A 22,081-nucleotide genomic window follows, 5' to 3' on the forward strand; every position below is an offset into this window, starting at 1 on the left:
CGATCCAATCACCCCCTTCCAGGTCTCACTGTCACTGCCCACGTGGGCGTTGAAGTCCCCCAGTAGAACAATGGAGTCCCCAGTCGGAGCACTGTCCAGCACCCCTCCCAGGGACTCCAAGAAGGCCGGGTACTCTGCACTGCTGTTCGGCCTGTAAGCCGAGACAACAGTGAGGCACCTATCCCCGACCCGAAGGCGCAGGGATGCAACCCTCTCGTTCACTGGGGTGAACTCCAACACATGGCGGCTGAGCTGTGGGGCTACAAGCAAACCCACACCAGCCCGCCGCCTCTCACCGCGGGCAACGCCAGAGAAGTGGAGAGTCCAGCCCTTCTCGAGAGGTTGGGTTCCAGAGCCCAGGCTATGTGTGGAGGTGAGCCCGACTATATCTAGCCGGTACCTCTCAACCTCCCTCACAAGCTCGGGCCCCCTAGAACTGCCACCTTAACGTGGTGGGGGAGTTTGAGAGCCCGCATGATCCCAGGAGCTATGTTGCCGGGGGGCTTTATGCCCCCTAGTAGGGTCTCCCATGGCAAACAGGTCCTGGGTGACGGGCCAGACTGAGAGCAGTTCAAAACCCCCTATGAGCAGAAAAAGAACAAAGGTCGTTACGTCGCCCGGTATGGCGCAGCCGGGGCCCCACCCTGGAGCCAGGCCTGGGGTTGGGGCTCGTCAGCGAGCGCCTGGTGGCCGGGTCTTTGCCCACGGGGCCCGGCCGGGCTCAGCCCGAAGGGACGACGTGGGCCTGACCTCCGGTGGGCTCACCACCCACCGAGGGAACCGTAGGGGCCGGGTGCAATGTGGATTGGGTGGCAGCCGACGGCAGGGTGCCCGGCGACCCGATCCTCGGACACAGAGACTGGCTCTAGGGACATGGAATGTCACCTCGTTGGCGGGGAAGGAGCCCGAGCAGTTAAACTATTTTAAAACAATTTTTAAGAAAAATAACCAACATTTAAAATATACAGAATACAAACTATTTGAATAAACACACTCTTGTAATTGTATTTTACAAAGGGAAACAAAAGGAAACAATGACTTAATCTTTTTAGATTACCTAAATGCGACAATACAACTCAGATTCTTGTAAAAATCTAAATAAAGCTCTCTGTATTTCCTAGAAGAATCTGCCAGCAGCGTCTCTACTGTAACAGCCTTTTTCTCTTTTGCTGTAGCAGCACGAAGCATCGGTATCGGAGGCGCATGCGCAAGTGTCAACCCGACATGTTGGGTAGTCCGAAATAACCCAGCACATGATAATAGAAATTACAACCCAACAACAAATAAAACACCTGCCAACTACTATAATCTCACAATCTGGGTTATTAGATTACCCAATTTAATGAAAACAACCCAATCAAACTAACCAACAGTCTCAACCCAGTTGTTTGGTTGCAAAAATAACCCAACATTTTTATGTGCGTAGAGTTGTGATTACTAAGGCAGAAGGCTTATCTCATCTTACCTATGTTGCACAATCATTATTACATGTTGACAAATCTATTTATAAGTCGGTTAATAAAATGCTTAATAATTTGTTATGGAAAAATATAACTATATTTGGAAATCTGTAGATATAAACCACAACATTAAAGGTTGTTTTAAATGCCATCGATTTTGGTTCACTCAGCAATACATTTAAAGCGATACTTCAACATTTTGGCAAATTGGCCCATTTAGAGCAATTCCTTAGTCATTAGAACAGCATACTTACTGTTTCTGTGAGGCCAGCTGTTGTTTATTCAGAGGCGAGTCGGGGAAGGTTTTCTGGATGGACACAATGGAAGTGGACGGTATTTTTGTTCCCCCTCATCAAACTCATCAAATACACAATCCAACAACTCCAAAACACTTTGGTGGACACGTTATAATCCACACATTCACTACGCTGTGGAACACCAACACATAATACTGTAGCGTTACGACACTGAAGCAAATACTGGGAACTACTTTTTCTTTTGAAATCACTACACCCAGACGCCATGTTTAGTAAGTAGTTCCGTCTTAGCAATCTTCACATAAACAACTCAATCTGGTAATTTTGCATTAATATTCCACAGCGTAGTGAATGTGCGGATTATAACGTGTCCACCAAAGTGTTTTGGGGTTGTTGGATTGTGTATTTGATGAGTTTGACGAGGGGAACAAAAATACCGTCCACTTCCATTGTGTCCGTCCCGAAAACCTTCCCCGACTCACCTCTGGATAAACAACAGCTCGCCCTCACAAAAAAAATAAGTATGCTGTTCCTAATGACTAAGGAATTGCGCTAAATGGGCCAATTTGCCAAAATGTTGAAGTATCGCTTTAAAACTAGAATTTGGCACTCAGAGAGTGCAGGCCTCCGCCACAGGTCAAATCAGTCACCAACAACAATAAGAACACCATATATAAATATCGGTAAACAGATGTAAACAAAAAGCCTGTATTCAATTTAAAGGGTCTGTATCCTGCTTTTTTAGCTCGTCCAAACCCGAGAAATGGCATTAACATGGTAATAGTTTAGACCCTCCAGACCCTCCAGACCCTCCAGACCCTTCAGACCCTCCAGACCCTTCAGACCCTTCAGACCCTCCAGACCCTTCAGACCCTCCAGACCCTCAAGACCCTCCAGACCCTCCAGACCCTTCAGACCCTTCAGACCCTCCAGACCCTTCAGACCCTCCAGACCCTCCAGACCCTCCAGACCCTCCAGACCCTCCAGACCCTCCAGACCCTTCAGACCCTTCAGACCCTCCAGACCCTCCAGACCCTTCAGACCCTCCAGACCCTCCAGACCCTTCAGACCCTCCAGACCCTCCAGACCCTCCAGACCCTTCAGACCCTTCAGACCCTTCAGACTCTTGCTCTTGCTTGACTGTTGCTTTCAGACGATGGTTAAAGTTTATCTCCGTAATCAGAGTTAGAAAAAAGCAGCAACGCTGATTGTTGAGGGCCTGGGGGAGGGGGGCTCAGGGGAGCCATCTTCACCGTGTGTCGTGAACGTGGGAAAACAGAGCGTTTTCACGGTGGGGGAGGGGCTGCCTCTCTGAGCAGCACAACAACGAGGAAAGCTCAAATGTACAGGCCGGAAGGAAAAAACGCTTTGGAGGTGTTTTTGGTGAGTACATAACTATATAACAAGGTTAAAACATACAAAAAGTGAATTTTGCATGATACAGCTCCTTTAAGACGTAGTACTGAGGCCCTCTGCTGGATAGATACAGTGCTACACTGGTCAAATGAAAGTCGTCACCCTAACGTAACTCAGCAATAAAAAACAACACAATGACGGACATGCAGAGATGCATAACAAAGGAAACAAACAGTCCAACATCAGGTGAAATCGCTTACAGACGAAGCTCTCATCAAGTTTTGAAGAGGAGCCAACTTGTGGCGATTTTGTCGTGTGGCTGCGCGACTGTTCCGTCCATGAAACAGGTCAGACTAGGAACTAAAACTAAAGTTCCGCTGGGCGGTACACCCTATCGGTCAATGATAAAGAATCCTTAAAAAAAATTGTGATGATCCATATCATCATCCAAAATTTAATGGATTCTAAGTTAGCCCAAAACCCACTTTTCCACAAAGTTTCATTGCAATCCGTCAATTACTTTTTCCGTGATCTTGCTAACAAACCAACCAACCAACAAACCAACAAACCGATGTGATTACATAACCTCCTGGCGGAGGTAACTAGAATTTGGCACTCAGAGTGCAGACCTCCGCAGGTCACAGGTCAAATCAGTCACCGACAACAATACTACCTCTTCCAGTATGGATGTGTGTGTTTTGGTGACCTGTGGAGAGACTTTTTCTACTCCTGTTCTCTTTTTTTCTGCATCACGTGAATTTCTGTCGCTGAGTGTGTGTGTGAGTGTGTGTGTGTGTGTGTTTGATTGGGTGCGTATGTCTGTGTGTGTGTCCATCTCTCTGTTGATTAGACCCAAGTGACAAATTATAGACGGACGAGCAACACCGTCTGTAACTAATCGTCATTTAATTTATTTTATTTGGAAAACTGACCGGATTCTTTTGCCTTTTCTGTTTCCAGCTTCCTGTCTGGTCCAAACTGCTTGATTCAGCTTCACAAATGGTGCTCTCAGCGCTCCCCTGCGGCTCACGTGAAAAATAGAATGAAGCGGAGCGGGCGCTGCAGAGCGCGAGCCGCAGCGCTCCCCTGCGCGTTGTGTGCGGCAGTCAGACAGGTTAACATGGGAGGCCATCAGAAACTCCGTGTGCGTTCCACGTCCAGTGCGTTCTCCCCTGGGCCCAGGACAACAGACCCGTTTGTCCCCCCTGTCGGCGGGCCTGCCCAACTCTGTGAAAGACTCCCTATCTCTCAATGATAAAGAATCCTTTAAAAACTTCCTGGATCCAGACAGTGATCTGGACATCACCAAAATTTAATGGATTCTAAGTTAGCCCAAGACCCCCCTTTCCACAAAGTTCCATTGCAATCCATCTATTACTTTTTCCGTAATGTTGCTAACAAACCAACCAACCAACCAACAAACCAACAAACCGACGTGATTACAAAACCTCCTTGGCGGAGGTAATAAACTGGATCAAACAACATCTCAAAAACCCTACTTCCATTTGGAATTTTATCTTTCATCATGTATTCCCACAGGTGGACTAAAATGCGTTCTACTCTGCAGTTGTTCAAAGAATACCACTAAACTTTCTATCTTCCATCAGCAGGTTCTTCTAGCCTGGTCTCTGTTGTACAAACACAACTTTTCTCCACAGAGGTGTTATATCTGGAACAATTCTAGTATTGTTTATAAAAACAAGTCTTTATTTTATAATAGATGGCTTAACAATGGTATTTTACTAGTTAGTCAGTTTTAATAAACATGGGTTACTATGCAGTTATTCGGAATTCCTTGCAAAGTTCCAGTAAGTCCAAAAGAATGTTCTGTTGTGTTTGATGCTGTTTGGTTCTTCTGGTCTCTGTTTGCTGTCTAAGTCAGTACATATCTCCTTGCCATTAGTAGTGTCTCCCTCTGACCCAACTCAGGTTCCATTAGGTAAAATGTGTTTCTCCTCCTATAAATGTTACAATGCTGAAATCAGATCCTTGTTTCAGGCAGATCTAGTCTCCTTCTCTGCAATGTAAATTTGTTCATGTAATTGAGTGGGACAGAATCTGAAGAATCTGACAGAATCAGAAGTTTCTTTTAACCAGCAAAAAACAAAGAAGCATCTTTTAAGCTGCTTCACAGGTTCTATCCAAGACAAGTGCCTTTACATTAGTTTAAACAGAATATTGATGTCAACCTTTCCCTTTGTGGTTTACATCCAGAATCGATCCCACATTCTTTTGGCCCTGCAAATTTACATATAAGCTGTTTTTTTTTCTTTTGTTGTCTTTGCTTTTCTTTGTATCTTTTTGGTGAGTGTTTTTCATTTGTTATTTGCTTTTTCCTTTGCTGTCCTTTGTCCATTCGATGTTCGAGTTGTTCTGAGACTTCAGTAAAAAACAGCAGGACGCTTGTCTGTGACGTATGAGCTGTGCTCTTATTTTGAAGGCAGGAGCGGTGTTCCTGTCGGAGAGCTCAAGCCCCGCCCCTCACATGAACTTCCTGTGAGACTGACAGCCCCGGTCCTTCCCGTTGTGTGAACTGACTTTTCTCTCTCGATCGCACCGATCCTGGATTATTTCCCCCGGACACAAGTTTCCCGGGCCCCCGGTGAACCTCCTCGCGGACCCGCGGGCTATGAGAGCAGGCGGCCGGTCTGAAGCGAGCTAAAGCGGGGCAGACCTGTCGGTTTGATGGCCGCTGGGGATGGAGCCCAGCTGCCGGCCACAGTAGCGGCCAGCCGGAGCGTGGAGAAGGCGCTGGACGAGGCTGCGGCGAGCGGCGCTCTCAACTTATCCAACCGCAAGCTGAAGGAGTTCCCCCGCAGCGCCCGGAACTACGACCTGTCCGACGTCACCCATGCAGGTGCGTGTCCCCGGAGCCGCCCCGCCGCTGCCCGGAGCCGGGCTCTTACCGCGACGGCAGCCTTTTGTTTTATCGCCACCTGCCTCTTCCCTCTTTCAGCGAGCCACAGCGGGGTCCAACACACGGCCCCCGGCCCATTGCCGGCCCGGCTCGGCTCCAAGGAAGCGCATTATTATTTTCATATTATCCATCCTTTCAGACGGATGTGATGCAGCAGTGAAGTAGTTGTAGTTCCATGTCAGACCACCGAGAAACTCTCAGCTGTTTCTCTGTCCCGACTCAGAAACGCTGCTGGAGGAAATGTTCGGTTTTACAGTTCTTGAAGGCACTCTTACTTCAGGTTTGATCATTAGTATCGATTCTTTATGTCAGCCGTCGATCTGGAAATGGCAAAAAATACAACAAGCAAGATTGTGCTGTGCTTGTTTTTCGTGTGTTTTTCATGTGTTGAAAGTAGTCTTATTTTAATAATTATGGTAATATCATGTGTGCTAGTTGGATGGATGCACGAACTGATCTTAGAAAGGATTGGGCCTGTAATGTCACCGTATTTCACCACTGGCTGACTGCAGCTTCCTCATCGCTGACAAACTGGATATCCCCGCTTTCACAAGAGGAAGAGCCCAGCCAGTGAAGACGAGATAGAGACAGGCTCATGTTCCTCAGCGTCACACCACACAGCAGCCAGAGAGCCAATCTGACAGTTACTGCTGGAGCCTGACTCCACAGGTCAAGCTGCACCAGGTAGCATTGTCATCATATGGCATGTTTTACATAAGAAAAATCTCCCGGTTGCTCCCCGGTTGCTCCCCGGTTCCGGTTGCTCCCGGGTTGCTCCCCGGTTCCGGTTGCTCCCGGGTTGCTCCGTGGTTGCTCCATGGTTGCTCCCCGGTTGCTCCCGGGTTGCTCTCCAGTTCCAGTTGCTCCCGGGTTGCTCTCCGGTTCCGGTTGCTCCCGGAGCCCAGGGCTGTCTGGCCGACTCTGTGAGACATGCTTCATTTTGCGGACTGACAGTGTGGGGTTGTAGTGAACAGTACGAGATCAATCTCCAATGTCTGCAGTCAACTTATTCTCCTCCTCCTTCACCTCCACCTTACAAACTTTCTTCTCTGCTATGTTCATGTATTTTTCCTCACTCTGTGCCTGTGCTAGACGAGCACCGTGGTGCAGTGTTTTCCTGAGCGGCTCTGCCAGTTTGAGCCTGTGGAGCCACAGTGGCACTCGGGCTGCTGGGACGAGTCGACCAGTCAAGACGACGTTGACGATCAGACTCATCAGTGACCAAGTTAATAAGCGTTTAATTATCATTAATAATCATTTAATAATCGTTTTTGCAGCAGTAGCTTTGCATGAAAGTCTATAGAGGTCAGTCCGTAGACCAGGGTAATATAGAGTCAGATAGAGTTGGATAACAAGGAGTCAGAGTGCAGACCTGATTATCTAGAGTCAGACTGTAGACCTGATTATCTAGAGTCAGACTGTAGACCTGATTATCTAGAGTCAGAGTGCAGACCTGATTATCTAGAGTCAGACTGTAGACCTGATTATCTAGAGTCAGACTGTAGACCTGATTATCTAGAGTCAGAGTGTAGACCTGATTATCTAGAGTCAGAGTGTAGACCTGATTATCTAGAGTCAGAGTGTAGACCTGATTATCTAGAGTCAGAGTGCAGACCTGATTATCTAGAGTCAGAGTGTAGACCTGATTATCTAGAGTCAGAGTGCAGACCTGATTATCTAGAGTCAGAGTGCAGACCTGATTATCTAGAGTCAGACTGTAGACCTGATTATCTAGAGTCAGACTGTAGACCTGATTATCTAGAGTCAGAGTGTAGACCTGATTATCTAGAGTCAGAGTGTAGACCTGATTATCTAGAGTCAGACTGTAGACCTGATTATCTAGAGTCAGAGTGTAGACCTGATTATCTAGAGTCAGACTGTAGACCTGATTATCTAGAGTCAGAGTGCAGACCTGATTATCTAGAGTCAGACTGTAGACCTGATTATCTAGAGTCAGAGTGTAGACCTGATTATCTAGAGTCAGAGTGTAGACCTGATTATCTAGAGTCAGAGTGTAGACCTGATTATCTAGAGTCAGACTGTAGACCTGATTATCTAGAGTCAGACTGTAGACCTGATTATCTAGAGTCAGAGTGTAGACCTGATTATCTAGAGCCAGAGTGCAGACCTGATTATCTAGAGTCAGAGTGCAGACCTGATTATCTAGAGTCAGAGTGCAGACCTGATTATCTAGAGTCAGAGTGTAGACCTGATTATCTAGAGTCAGAGTGTAGACCTGATTATCTAGAGTCAGAGTGTAGACCTGATTATCTAGAGTCAGAGTGTAGACCTGATTATCTAGAGTCAGACTGTAGACCTGATTATCTAGAGTCAGAGTGTAGACCTGATTATCTAGAGTCAGACTGTAGACCTGATTATCTAGAGTCAGAGTGCAGACCTGATTATCTAGAGTCAGACTGTAGACCTGATTATCTAGAGTCAGAGTGTAGACCTGATTATCTAGAGTCAGAGTGTAGACCTGATTATCTAGAGTCAGACTGTAGACCTGATTATCTAGAGTCAGACTGTAGACCTGATTATCTAGAGTCAGAGTGTAGACCTGATTATCTAGAGTCAGACTGTAGACCTGATTATCTAGAGTCAGACTGTAGACCTGATTATCTAGAGTCAGACTGTAGACCTGATTATCTAGAGTCAGAGTGTAGACCTGATTATCTAGAGTCAGACTGTAGACCTGATTATCTAGAGTCAGAGTGTAGACCTGATTATCTAGAGTCAGAGTGTAGACCTGATTATCTAGAGTCAGACTGTAGACCTGATTATCTAGAGTCAGACTGTAGACCTGATTATCTAGAGTCAGAGTGTAGACCTGATTATCTAGAGTCAGAGTGTAGACCTGATTATCTAGAGTCAGACTGTAGACCTGATTATCTAGAGTCAGACTGTAGACCTGATTATCTAGAGTCAGAGTGTAGACCTGATTATCTAGAGTCAGAGTGTAGACCTGATTATCTAGAGTCAGAGTGTAGACCTGATTATCTAGAGTCAGAGTGTAGACCTGATTATCTAGAGTCAGAGTGGATTGTCTTGGATTATCTAGAGCAGGGCTACTCAACCGTGGTCCTCGTGGGCCGCAATCCAGCATGTTTTAGATTAGGGCTGAAACGATTCATCGAATAAATCGAATAATTCGATTATAAAAAAGCTTCGAATTAAATTCTGTTGCTTCGAGGATTCGTTTATTAATTGTGTACAGTGAAACTACCGTGAACCCGCCAGCGTGTAGCGCCCGGAACTGAAGCCAGGCATGTTTCTGCACGAGAGTGTAAGACGCACGGACACGTCGGAGCAAGCAGGTGGAGCACAGCGGTGAAACGACGCCAGAAATGGATAAAGCTGCGTTCACACCGCCAAGTGCTTTACGCAATTTTGCGTCAAAATACAATTGAAAACAAAAGGGAACGCGCGTTCCCCCAGCGGTGAGACGCGACGCGTCAGACGGGTTTTTGCGGTGCGTCGGGGCGTCGAAGAGCAGAATGAAGAAAATGCTGGTGAAAAGGAGGAAGCACAGCAAAGAAAACGAGAGAAAATGTCCAAAGTTTGGGACAACTTTAAAGGGCCTGTATCCTGCTTTTTTAGCTCGTCCAAACCCTAGAAATGGCATTAACATGGTAATAGTTTATTTTTGGCGCAAAGGAAAAGTCATTTTGTGTGAAATAAAAGATTTTCCAGAGCTAATTCTGAAACCAGGAAGAGAAAACGCTCCGTTTCACTGAAAATCCCGCCTCTCCCCCTGTGGACTTTGACTGACAGCTACTTCAACCAATCAGTGCTTCGTTAGCGTCTCTAAAGGTTAGCTTTAGCTCTTTAGCTCTAGCTTCTCTACATGGATAGACACGTGAAAACATCTTTTCCTGTTAGAAACTCACCAAGCGCAGACCCTTCAGACCCTCCAGACCCTTCAGACCCTCCAGACCCTTCAGACCCTCCAGACCCTCCAGACCCTCCAGACCCTCCAGACCCTCCAGACCCTTCAGACCCTTCAGACCCTCCAGACCCTTCAGACCCTCCAGACCCTCCAGACCCTTCAGACCCTTCAGACCCTCCAGACCCTTCAGACCCTTCAGACCCTCCAGACCCTTCAGACCCTCCAGACCCTCCAGACCCTCCAGACCCTCCAGACCCTCCAGACCCTCCAGACCCTCCAGACCCTTCAGACCCTTCAGACCCTCCAGACCCTTCAGACCCTCCAGACCCTCCAGACCCTCCAGACCCTCCAGACCCTTCAGACCCTCCAGACCCTCCAGACCCTTCAGACCCTTCAGACCCTCCAGACCCTCCAGACCCTCCAGACCCTTCAGACCCTCCAGACCCTCCAGACCCTCCAGACCCTCCAGACCCTCCAGACCCTTCAGACCCTCCAGACCCTCCAGACCCTCCAGACCCTTCAGACCCTCCAGACCCTTCAGACCCTCCAGACCCTCCAGACCCTCCAGACCCTCCAGACCCTCCAGACCGTCCAGACCCTCCAGACCCTTCAGACCCTCCAGACCCTCCAGACCCTCCAGACCCTCCAGACCCTTCAGACCCTTCAGACCCTTCAGACCCTCCAGACCCTCCAGACCCTTCAGACCCTTCAGACCCTTCAGACCCTCCAGACCCTCCAGACCCTTCAGACCCTCCAGACCCTCCAGACCCTCCAGACCCTCCAGACCCTTCAGACCCTTCAGACCCTCCAGACCCTCCAGACCCTCCAGACCCTTCAGACCCTCCAGACCCTCCAGACCCTTCAGACCCTCCAGACCCTCCAGACCCTCCAGACCCTTCAGACCCTTCAGACCCTCCAGACCCTTCAGACTCTTGCTCTTGCTTGACTGTTGCTTTCAGACGATGGTTAAAGTTTATCTCCGTAATCAGAGTTAGAAAAAAGCAGCAATGCTGATTGCCGAGGGCCTGGGGGGGGGGGGGGCTCAGGGGAGACATCTTCACCGTGTGACGTCAACGTGGGAAAACAGAGCGTTTTCACGGTGGGAGGGGCTGCCTCTCTGAGCAGCAGAACAAGGAGGAAAGCTCAAACACACAGGCACGAAGGAAAAAAACACTTTGGGGTGTTTTTGGTGAGAACATAACTATATAACAAGGTTAAAACATACAAAAAGTGAATTTTGCATGACACAGCTCCTTTAAATGAAAAAAAGGGAAGAGCTCGGTGTAAAGTTTGCACTGCCAAGCGGAGCTGGGAAGCAGAGCTTATAACAGCACCACGTCCATTCTTAAAAAAAAAGTGACTGTATTCTGAAATTGCTGTTGTGCTCTCCTTTGAATGCACTTTAAAATTTTAGGGCAGCTGTCAGTTTGAAAAGGTGAATGTGCTGTTTTGGACTCAGCCTGAGTGTTATTGTTTTTGTTGGTTTTTTGCACAAGACAGATAGAAATTAATATCAATAGGAATTGTTTGATAATACTGAATACTGCCTGCCGTACTTGAAGAGTTCTTTAATAATCAGCTTTCATGTGCATTTTTTTTTATAATGAAGGTAAGGCCTTAGCCCTCTCTCAGGTACTTTATCTTTTATTTAAATAATTTGTGAATTTAAAGTGCAATGTTCATCCTAGCAATGAGTGTTCCTGTGCAGCTTGATAAATGTTACTGCAAGCATTACTAGTAGTTCATTTTTTTGTCCGTGGTGAGTTTTATGCTTGCCAGAATAAAATAAAAAATGTTTAAAAAAATGTGTATAAATATATATGTATTATCCGATTAATCGATTAATCGACCAAATTAATCGATAGATTAATCGATTACTAAAATAATCGATAGCTGCAGCCCTATTTTAGATGTTGCCCTCATCCAGCACAGCTGACTGAAATGATCAGGATCATTATCAGGCTTGTGCAGAGCTTGATGATGAGCTGATAGTGCATCGTTTTTGGTCCCATTTTACAAGGAACTAAACATTCACAGACCAAAATGTTAACGGCCAGAGTTGAGACTTTTATTTTGCACCATTACAATAAAATGTCAGCAGAGTCATTATCAATCAGTAGATATGTGTCAACAGTATAGGCTCTGTGATGGTGTGAAAGAACTTCCTGCATCCATCCTGCTGCAGTTCAGGTACCTTCCGAGGGCTGCACGGTAGAAGCAATATAAAGTTGGCCACGGTAGAGATTTGCGCTCTGCCATCATACCGTCATCTCACCTGATACAGTTTAACTGCTACTACGTCAGTAAGATGTGTGGAAAATGTCGTTCAATCCTTCAGTTTTACTGAAAATCGGAGCATCGCATCATTGAACACGTTACAGCTTCTTCTGGTCTCGTCTTTGCCGGCTAACACTCTTTCTACCAACATGCAAAGAGAGAGCCTGGCTTCAGCGGCCTTCTTCTTCTGTGGTGTCTGTGTAAAAATAAGGTTGAACATGTAAACAGCACCCCTAGTGGCATGAAGTGCAAATGCAGGTGAATTATACAACTACAAAGCCCATTCAGAAACACTTCGTTATAAGTTTGACACCGCAACATTTATACCGTGAAGGGATTTAGTTTATATCGTGATATGAATTTTAGGTCATACGGCTCAGCCCTAGTCCTCTGAGTCACAGGTAGAAACTATTAACCTGGCAGAAGCCATGTTGACATGAGCAGCAATGAACTGCTTCACATGTCAATCTGGGATTTGACTGGGTGAATCCGTTCGGGGAAGGAGGGACTTGCTGCAGAACTCTTTGCCTTCATTGGACGAGGGACACAGTGCGCCGCATAACCATGTTTAGTTTCAGCCAATCACTGCAAAGAAAAAACCTTGCTGATCGTTTTTCAAAGACGCAATAGAGGATTCATCCAAAACAGATTTAATCGCTGTCGGGATATCCATTGTTTTCGCTAACCATGCTAATATTATTAGCAGTCCGTCACTTCCTGCTTCCTTCAAAGCTTTATGTCTCGCCCTAAACGGCGCCTGATTGGTCTGACCGAAAAAAATCCGAGCGCGATTGGTCCGGCTGAAAAAAGCCTGATCCCGAGCAGTACAAGCCCGAGCGGCACAAGATGGATTCTCGTGGTGTGTGAGAACAAATACCGCGAGAATTCAGCCTGCCGGCAAGGTTAAGAAACTATGCCTGCACTAGGAAATTCTTAGACACGGCCGCTGTGACTCAGCCTTAAAGACACTGTTGAGCCACGTGTAGCCACAGCTTTCCTGGGTCACGTAGCGCAGTGTAGGCACGAGGCACCTCGCGGTTCGATTCCATTGCCATTCAGAGAGCAATGATTAGATTATTCAACCATTATTATGGTTTTTGATGCATATTTTTCCCTCACTTTGTAGCTACTTCTTACTTAACAAGGTACAGCTATTTCTCAGTATTCATTAACCAAAGGAATCCAACTGGTGTTCTTCAGTCCTGTTCCTGGAGAACCCTCCGCCTGGAGAACCCCTGTCCAGCATGTTCTGGTACTCTCCCTGCTTCAACACACCGAGCACCGAGCAGAGCCCAGTATTGATCCTGTCAGTTCTGCTGGTTAACATGATACCTATCAATCATGGCGGTTTTCATTGCTCCATAGCTGAGCTCATGGGAGGAATTGCTTTATTTGTGCATTGCTACCCATATGCAAATATATACCTTTTTTTTCTGATACAACACACACACACACACACACACATAAACACAGGTACGTGGACCCTGAGGCTGATTGGCTAAGGTGCTTTGGCTGCACCTGGGTGTTTAGGGTGGAGGCTCAGTTTATAGGTAGTAGGGTGGAGGTGGAGGCTCAGGGTGGAGCTGGTTGGGTGGAGGTGGAGGCTCAGGGTGGAGCTGGTTGGGTGGAGGTGGAGGCTCAGGGTGGAGCTGGTTGGGTGGAGGTGGTGGCTGAGGGTGGAGCTGGTTGGGTGGAGGTGGAGGCTCAGGGTGGAGCTGGTTGGGTGGAGGTGGTGGCTGAGGGTGGAGCTGGTTGGGTGGAGGTGGAGGCTCAGGGTGGAGCTGGTTGGGTGGAGGTGGAGGCTGAGGGTGGAGCTGGTTGGGTGGAGGTGGAGGCTGAGGGTGGAGCTGGTTGGGTGGAGGTACTCTGGTAATAGTTACAAAGTTCCATGTTGACTTGTCAGCTGAAGCGTCTGGAGGTTCAGAGTCCTGTAGCTCTACTTAGATAGATGGATAGATAGAGAGAGAGAGAGATAGATAGATAGATGGATGGATGGATAGACTTTATTGTCTGTCCCAAGTTGTGACAGGATTCTTCTTTGACAGACTCCAGCAATACAAATATATATGTTACAAAAACACACTAAGACGCAAGCTCACAGGCAAACATCTAAAGAGATGTTAAAAGAAACAGCAGCTGATAAAAATGAGCATGTGGTGCTCAGTGTCTGTTTTATTTTGTTCGGGGTGGCTATTGCAGTGGGAATAAAAGATTTTTTGTAAACGTGTTTGCGGGCCAGTGGTCCTTTGGTGGCGGTAACTGGAAGGAGTGATGAAGGGGGGAGAGGGTCCTCTGTGATCAGGGGGGCCTTCCTGATCACAGAGCGGTAAAACACTTCAGAGATTTGAGTTTGTGGTGAACCAGTGCTTTTGCTGGCCTGACTGACGATACGAGAGAGTTTTGTTTTGCGTTTGGTGCTGAGGGGGCTGTACCAGGACGAAATGGTGAAAGTGAGGATGGATTCAGTGAGTGAGGTGTACACCAGGGTTAAAATACTTCTGCTGACATTAAAAGTTCTTAGTTTCCTCAGCAGGTGAAGGCGCTGCTGTGCTTTTTTATAAACTGAATCAGCATGATTTCCAAAAGATAGGCTGGTGTCATCTCTGTTCCCAGCCTGCCCCACAGGCTGACCCTGGATACTGAGGGCTGTACCCCTGCCCCCACAGCACAACTCCTTTGTTTTTGAGATGTTACGCTCAAGTGAGTTCCTATGAAAAACTGGAGTCAGGTTGTTGAGTGTGTCATGGTAGCGGGTCAGCGCAGCGCTGTCCGGCAGCTGAGCACCAGAGCCATGTCATCAGCATATTGAAGAGGAGTCGTTCCTGCACTGGTACAGCTGGTGCTGTTGGTGTACACAGAAAAGAGGTGGGAGATAAAACACCACCTTGAGGGACACCTGGGTTTAAAGTCAACTTGCTGGATTTAAGACCGTTTAAAAACACCTGCTGCTGGCTGTCCTGTAAAAAACTCTGAATCCATAGAGTCAGTGTCGGGTGACCCTGAAGATGTGAGGGTGGTGCAGCATTGTGCCTGTGTGTACAGTATTAAAGCAGAGAAGTCCATGAATAGAATCTTGGTGTGGGGATGTGCAGAGTCCAGCTGTTTAGTGGCAGTATGGAGCAGCGTGCGGCATGCGTCCTCTCCTCCACGTTTTGCCTTGTCGGCGAACTGAAGGGGGTCCAGTTTGTGGTCAGCATGCCTGACAGGCAGTGCCCCACCACTCGCTCCATGCATTTCCAAAGCACAGAGGTCAGTGCCACTGGTCTGTAGTCCTTCAGTTCTTTAAGGCTGAGTTTTTTTGGGAATAGGTATGATGATAGATTCCCTCCACAGAGTATGGAACGCACCCGGAATCCAGAAGAAGCTGGAACAGTCTGGTGAGAGCTCCACCCGGCTGAGTGGAGCAGTCTCTGAGCCCGTCAGGACCAGAGGCCTCGTGAGGGTCGACTGTTCAGGACGGAGGTCTCCAGCTGCTCATCAGTGATGAGGGCTTCTTCTTGGAGAGAGATGGCGGGTGGGCAGGGACAGGTGATTGGTGTGCTGCTGCTGTTAAGCCGAGTGAAGAAGGTGTTGAGTTCTTCTGCAGAGGATGCGGGGTCTGGCCAGCTCGCTGCTGCAGGTTTTGGGGCTCTGTCCATCATATTGTTCAACCCCTGCCATGCCTCCCTCGCTTTTCCTGATTAGGGTTGGGCGGTAATAAGGTATACCGGTGGTTTCTTTCAAAACCAACGGCATCAGTTTCAATACCGTCGTTGAAAAAAAATGCATCACACTTGTGTAGAAGATCAGGATTAAATATAAAATATTATTTATTCAATGCCTAAAATGATTCTTTGTCCAACAGCACTTATAGGTGGTTGAATTTTCAGTTTTACTTCCGCAGTAGTTTAGTTTGAGACTTTTGATGAATTTTATGAACATGACATCGTCACGTGGCAGAGAGAGAGAGAGAGAGAGAGAGAGAGAGAGAGAGAGAGAGAGAGAGAGAGAGAGAGAGAGAGAGAGAGAGAGAGAGAGAGAGAGAGAGAGAGAGAGAGAGAGAGAGAGAGAGAGAGAGAGAGAGAGAGAGAGAGAGAGAGAGAGAGAGAGAGAGAGAGATGGTGAGTCACGCCCTGACCTGGTCCCAAAGAAGACCAGGACTGCAGCGGACCGGCAGTATTTCGGGTTTCGAGCTAAGGAGAAGGAAGAGCGGTGTGCTGACCAGGCCGTTTGTAAATTGTGCAATACGAAGGTGATTGAATTTAACTGATGTGTGCGCAAAAACTGTTCTAGATGGTTTATGCTAATTGTTTGTTGTATTTGCACTTTTTAAGGTGTTGCTAGTAAAAGTTGTTAATATTTTGCACATTATGTTGTTGTTCTTTCATTATTAGTGGTTGGTTTTCAGTTTCTGAGCGGTGTAGGGACAAGCCAGCAGTTTGGTGATGCTGTCTGAGCCTTGAGTTATGATTTTGTAATTAGTCATGGTAATACCGGATACCAGGGTAAAATGTGGAGACGGTATGATGGTATCAAAATCTGGAAACCGCCCAACCCTATTCCTGATGTGAGTTTTTGCTCCCCTTTGTTTTTGTAGTTGGTTTTTGCCAGCTTTACCATCTTCCTGAATTCCTCCTCCAGTTCCCTCACCCTGAATACTTCATCACCGCCAGATTTACTGCAGAACAAGTGAGTAGAAAGGACAGCAAGGCTTCAGATTAAAACTATGATTAATACTAAGGTGTTATGGATTACATCAATCTAATGGTGATTAATGCTGACAGCTCTAGTTTTTGTGATCAAATATTTATTTTATTTTAGAGGGCAAATTAATGTTTTAACAAAAATACAGCGACTGCTAACATTCTGTTAGTCAGCGTGTCTACCACAGAAATCTTGAAGTAGCGGTAGAATTGGTCAGAAAATTAGAAAGTATTGGTGGCATATCACACAGACAAACGACCCCAATTGAATAAAAGAAGAGACAAAATGAAGAAAAAAAGGAGCCCTTAAACCGTCCACCCCTTGGATCCACCAGTGGCCTGTCAGTAGCTGAAGTATCTGCAGACCTGGGAGGAGTCCGGACTGAGGACCAAGCCTCTACTGCCGACTGCTTCGCTCCGGGGACTCCAGCTGTTGACAACTCCAAGTAGGCATTGACCAGATATGTTAACACCCATGTTCGGAGGGAACGTGAGTGTGGAGGTTTGCTGCGAGTTTTTAGCAGCTGTCAGTCCGGCCAGAAGCCGGGTCCTGGTCAGGCGTTGAAGCCGGTCCAGATGGGTGGTTGAGGATGAGGGCTGACGGCACTCGGTGTGGTGTTGGTCTGATGTGTGCAGTGAACTGGCCGGGCCCAGTTCTGTCCTGAGGAGTGAACATCAGTTTGAAGTAGGGGTGTTACAGCAGTTACAGCAAGTCAGAACCTTTTAGAAAAAAAAGGCTGGGTGGGCATCCTGCTGGGGGGAGGCTGGGTGGGAATCCTGCTGGAGGGAGGCTGGGTGGGAATCCTGCTGGGGGGAGGCTGGGTGGGCATCCTGCTGGGGGGAGGCTGGGTGGGAATCCTGCTGGGGGGAGGCTGGGTGGGAATCCTGCTGGGGGGAGGCTGGGTGGGCATCCTGCTGGGGGGAGGCTGGGTGGGAATCCTGCTGGGGGGAGGCTGGGTGGGAATCCTGCTGGGGGGAGGCTGGGTGGGAATCCTGCTGGGGGGAGGCTGGGTGGGTGTCCTGCTGGGGGAAGCTCGGTGGGAATCCTGCTGGGGGGAGGCTGGGTGGGAATCGTGCTGGGGGGAGGCTGGGTGGGAATCCTGCTGGGGGGAGGCTGGGTGGGAATCCTGCTGGGTGGAGGCTGGGTGGGAATCGTGCTGGGGGGAGGCTGGGTGGGAATCCTGCTGGGGGGAGGCTGGGTGGGAATCCTGCTGGGTGGAGGCTGGGTGGGAATCCTGCTGGGGGGAGGCTGGGTGGGAATCCTGCTGGGGGGAAGCTGGGTGGGCATCCTGCTGGGGGAAGCTCGGTGGGAATCCTGCTGGGGGGAGGCTGGGTGGGAATGGGGGAAGGCTGGGTGGGAATCCTGCTGGGGGGAGGCTGGGTGGGAATCCTGCTGGGTGGAGGCTGGGTGGGAATCCTGCTGGGGGAAGCTCGGTGGGAATCCTGCTGGGGGGAGGCTGGGTGGGAATGGGGGGAGGCTGGGTGGGAATCCTGCTGGGGGGAGGCTGGGTGGGAATCCTGCTGGGTGGAGGCTGGGTGGGAATCCTGCTGGGGGGAGGCTGGGTGGGAATCCTGCTGGGTGGAGGCTGAGAGCAAGCACTGCTGGGGGGAGGCTGAGTCAGGAAAAGCTGGTTTACAACAGCAGAGACCAGTTGCCATGGAAACAGCCCAACAAGCTGGAGTGAGAGACGCTGCTGCCACTGAGTAGCTGGCTAGCTAGCTAGCTGTCCTTTGCTACCGTTAACGGTTCAAAGGCTAGCATGAGAGATTTTATTCTCGACCGCGGACATCCGGGGAACTAAGCACATCCGGGTGTGCGCGGTCCTTAGCAACCAGTGCGAGGGGGCTAACAGTCACGGACAGTGCTACAGGCGGAGTTCGTGTGGAGTTTGCTCTTGCTCAGTATTTGTTATAGATTGAGAGATATAGATATATAAAAGATGGCAAAGAGTTGTTGTGTGTTAAACTGCACCAATAATGTAGCTCCACAGTCTCACTTGTCCTTTTATTGATACCGAGCGAGGCTGCTGAACCAGAGAGGAGGAGGAAGTGGCTGTTGGCTATAAACAGAACCGCCGACAGCAAAGCACCGGGAAAACTGGCTGCCGAAATCAGACTACACGTATGTTGGTTCTGCACACTTTGTAACAGGAAAGAATGGAAAGTTTAGAGCTGCCATTTCTGTTTCTAGACGATATGGGTGGATGTGAGCTGAGCCTGTTAGCCTGTTAGCCTGTTAGCCTGGCATGTCAGACTGACTGTATGTATTACACACATATAAAGACTTAAAGAAATACATGTTTCCCCGTGTATCTCTGCCCATGGAGAGACAGTCTGGCGAGCCAGGACATGAGCCTGTTCCTTTAAGCGTGGTAACAAACAAGCGCTAGCAGGCGAGCTAACGCTAGCTTGTTAGTGTCCTCATTTTAATCAAACTGCGTTCGTCAAATACATTTTTTTAAACAGACACCTTTTATAGCAGCATCTGTACTGACCAGGAGCTTTGATGAGGTAGTGCTTCACATCTGGGAACCCAGACTAGGCCACTGTTTTGGATTATTTAGCCAGGAATCAGCTGTGTTCTTGTATGGACACAAATCCAGCCGACCACGTGAAGCTCTGCCTTATATCTTGCTGAAAGCTTCAGGCTTCGGCCCATCCTGACACTGGTGAGCCACACCTGGCACCAGTGACCAGTAATAAACTTGTGCTGCTGCACAACAGAACGCTGAAAGTTTTAATAACCGTGCAAGCCCTTACGGTCGTCATGGTAACGGTCTCTTCCACGTTGTTTGCCCCTCCTTTGAACTGATAACTAAGGAAGGTCACATGGTGCGTGACGTCACGCCGATATCGAGAATATACAACAAATGGAACAAACGTGAGAAAGCCTGTAGTGAACATATCAGAAGCTTTAACAGCTGAAACGATGGAACTGGGCAGGCAGTGGCGAAGGATGGAATCGATGTTTCTGTCTGATAACTACTGGAATGTTTTTGATTTAATTTTGATTAGAATGATTAGAAGGCGTTTAAATGAAAAGAGAACCCTCTTGTGGCAATATCACATAAGTGCAGTAGAAAAAGACCATGGCCAGAAGTCCTGGTAACAGCTGTAGAAAACATAGTAAATGTTGACAGCCCAGTGAGACGCATGGCGAAGACCGTTTCAGATCAGGAGGTGGAAGGACACTGAAGGACATTGAAGGACACTAAAGTCATTTCTTGTTTTTGAGGAGCAGAGCCATGGTTAAAAATGGCACAATGTTTAAAAGCGCTGACTAAAAAAAGAAGTACTTGTTCAGGTTTGTTGGAATGATGCCTGACTGTGTGTACTGGTACTACTGCAATAAAGCAAGCAGAACTTTGGATTTTCTTTGTGGATTTTTATGATGGTGTTCTGTTTTGGTCCTCTTGAGATCTCCCTGGGTTTCTATGAACTGCAGTGAGCTTGACCCTTCTGCAGGTGCTCTGGATTGATTCCCTTCTGAAGCTTTACCTCTTCAGCTCCACTCTGGTGTCTTTGAGCAGAGTAAACCTCAACGCTGCAAACTGGGTGAAGTCGGATTACAGGAAGTACCTTGGCCTCACCTCGGTGAAAAGAGGATTACACAGAATCCTGGTTGTTGACATGAATCTGGATTTGAAGCTGCAAAGTCCAGTACCTTGTAGCTGTGAAGACCTTACAGCTGCTGACACGAACATTCATATCTTTCAAACTGTAAACTAAACTGTTTTTTTTAATACGTTCTTTTTAAAGGAGTCTGAAGGACGCTCTGAGGGAACGGGGGCTCTTAGGGAACGGGGGCTCTGTGGGAACGGGGGCTCTTAGGGAACGGGGGCTCTGAGGGAACGGGGGCTCTGAGGGAACGGGGGCTCTGTGGGAACGGGGGCTCTGAGGGAACGGGGGCTCTGAGGGAACGGGGGCTCTGTGGGAACGGGGGCTCTGTGGGAACGGGGGCTCTGAGGGAACGGGGGCTCTGAGGGAACGGGGGCTCTGAGGGAACGGGGGCTCTGTGGGAACGGGGGCTCTGAGGGAACGGGGGCTCTGAGGGAACGGGGACTCTGTGGGAACGGGGGCTCTGAGGGAACGGGGGCTCTGAGGGAACGGGGGCTCTGAGGGAACGGGGGCTCTGAGGGAAGTGCATTTGCACTTCATGCCACTAGGTGTGTAGGGATGGGAATTGTTAAGAATTTAGTGATTCCGATTCCATTACCGATACTGCCTATCGATACGATTCCTTATCGATTCTCATTGAGTGAGAAATGAAACAATACAAATGGGGTGTTTGCATTAACTCTTTAATATCTTCAGCCTGAACAGAAGAAAAAAATATCCATGTCATGAAAACTTTGCAGCTGCCAGTCGCCCCAGTTTCATCTTTTCATGTGAAAAACAGTCAAACTCTGGAGCTTCTTCCTGACGCCAGGCTGGAAAGCTCCAAACCAGATTCCACCGGCCTCACACTGGATGCCCCTGTCTGGTCCAGCTCTGCAGCTCTGTCACTGACACAGCCTCTGTGTGTCTGCTGTCAGCTGATGGAGGTTGCCAGATCTGCCCCAGATATAATATTAAAACCGTCCAACAATAGAAAGCAGTCCAAACCTCCATCTCTGTAGAGAATGCATGTTAAACCCGTAAAAACTGGATTTGCATTTAAAAAAAACACGTCACAAACACATAGCCATTCCATCAACCCACCTCTGGTTCAAAAGATGCTTGATTGTGCAGAAATCCACCCAATCTGGCAACACAGCCGCTCCGGTCATGGAGCTTTGTTTTGTGAAATTTGGTGTGTTTGACTTTCCTACAATGAGTAAGAACAACATCGGTCATTCTCCTAATGCAGATAATGATTAGATCGCGTTGTTTGGCATATATTCTACCAGAATCACAAAAAAACAATGTCACGGCAAAAACGTGACACAGATTTTATTTTGAAATCACAGATTTTGGAACACGTAACTACTTTCCATCTGGCACCGACTTGTTTCTGTTTAGATTGAAGCAGCGGCTCCGGAGTGAGGAAAAATAGGGTCCTTGCTGAAAGTTTCCGGTCCGGCTCTGAAGCGGCGCCAGAGCGGACCTCAGCTGCCCCGTGGCTGCTGTCCATGCACTCCGTGTATGATACGTCGTCACGCACACAGTGGAATCGATAGCGGAATCGTTAAGGAGACAGCCAAACGATTATGAGGAACCGGTTCTACAAAAGAATCGGTTCTCGATTCCCATCCCTATAGGTG

The 22,081-nt window shown here is 48.1% G+C and overlaps 1 protein-coding gene across 5 annotated transcripts in view; it reads left to right on the forward strand.

The window, feature by feature from the left end:
• The first annotated feature begins 5,559 nt into the window (after positions 1–5,559).
• Positions 5,560–22,081, forward strand: part of lrch4 (leucine-rich repeats and calponin homology (CH) domain containing 4) — a 69,633-nt gene continuing 53,111 nt past the window's right edge. For 4 of the 5 annotated variants that reach the window (XM_030083930.1, XM_030083938.1, XM_030083946.1 and 1 more), the window contains exon 1: positions 5,560–5,930. In XM_030083930.1, the coding sequence (XP_029939790.1) occupies positions 5,759–5,930 (172 nt within the window). In that variant the 5' untranslated portion in view covers positions 5,560–5,758. The remainder of the gene's footprint in view (positions 5,931–22,081) is intronic. The other variant, XM_030083961.1, reaches the window with a different exon arrangement.

The sequence above is a fragment of the Salarias fasciatus genome, chromosome 3, assembly GCF_902148845.1.
Source record: "Salarias fasciatus chromosome 3, fSalaFa1.1, whole genome shotgun sequence".
NCBI lineage: Eukaryota > Metazoa > Chordata > Actinopteri > Blenniiformes > Blenniidae > Salarias > Salarias fasciatus.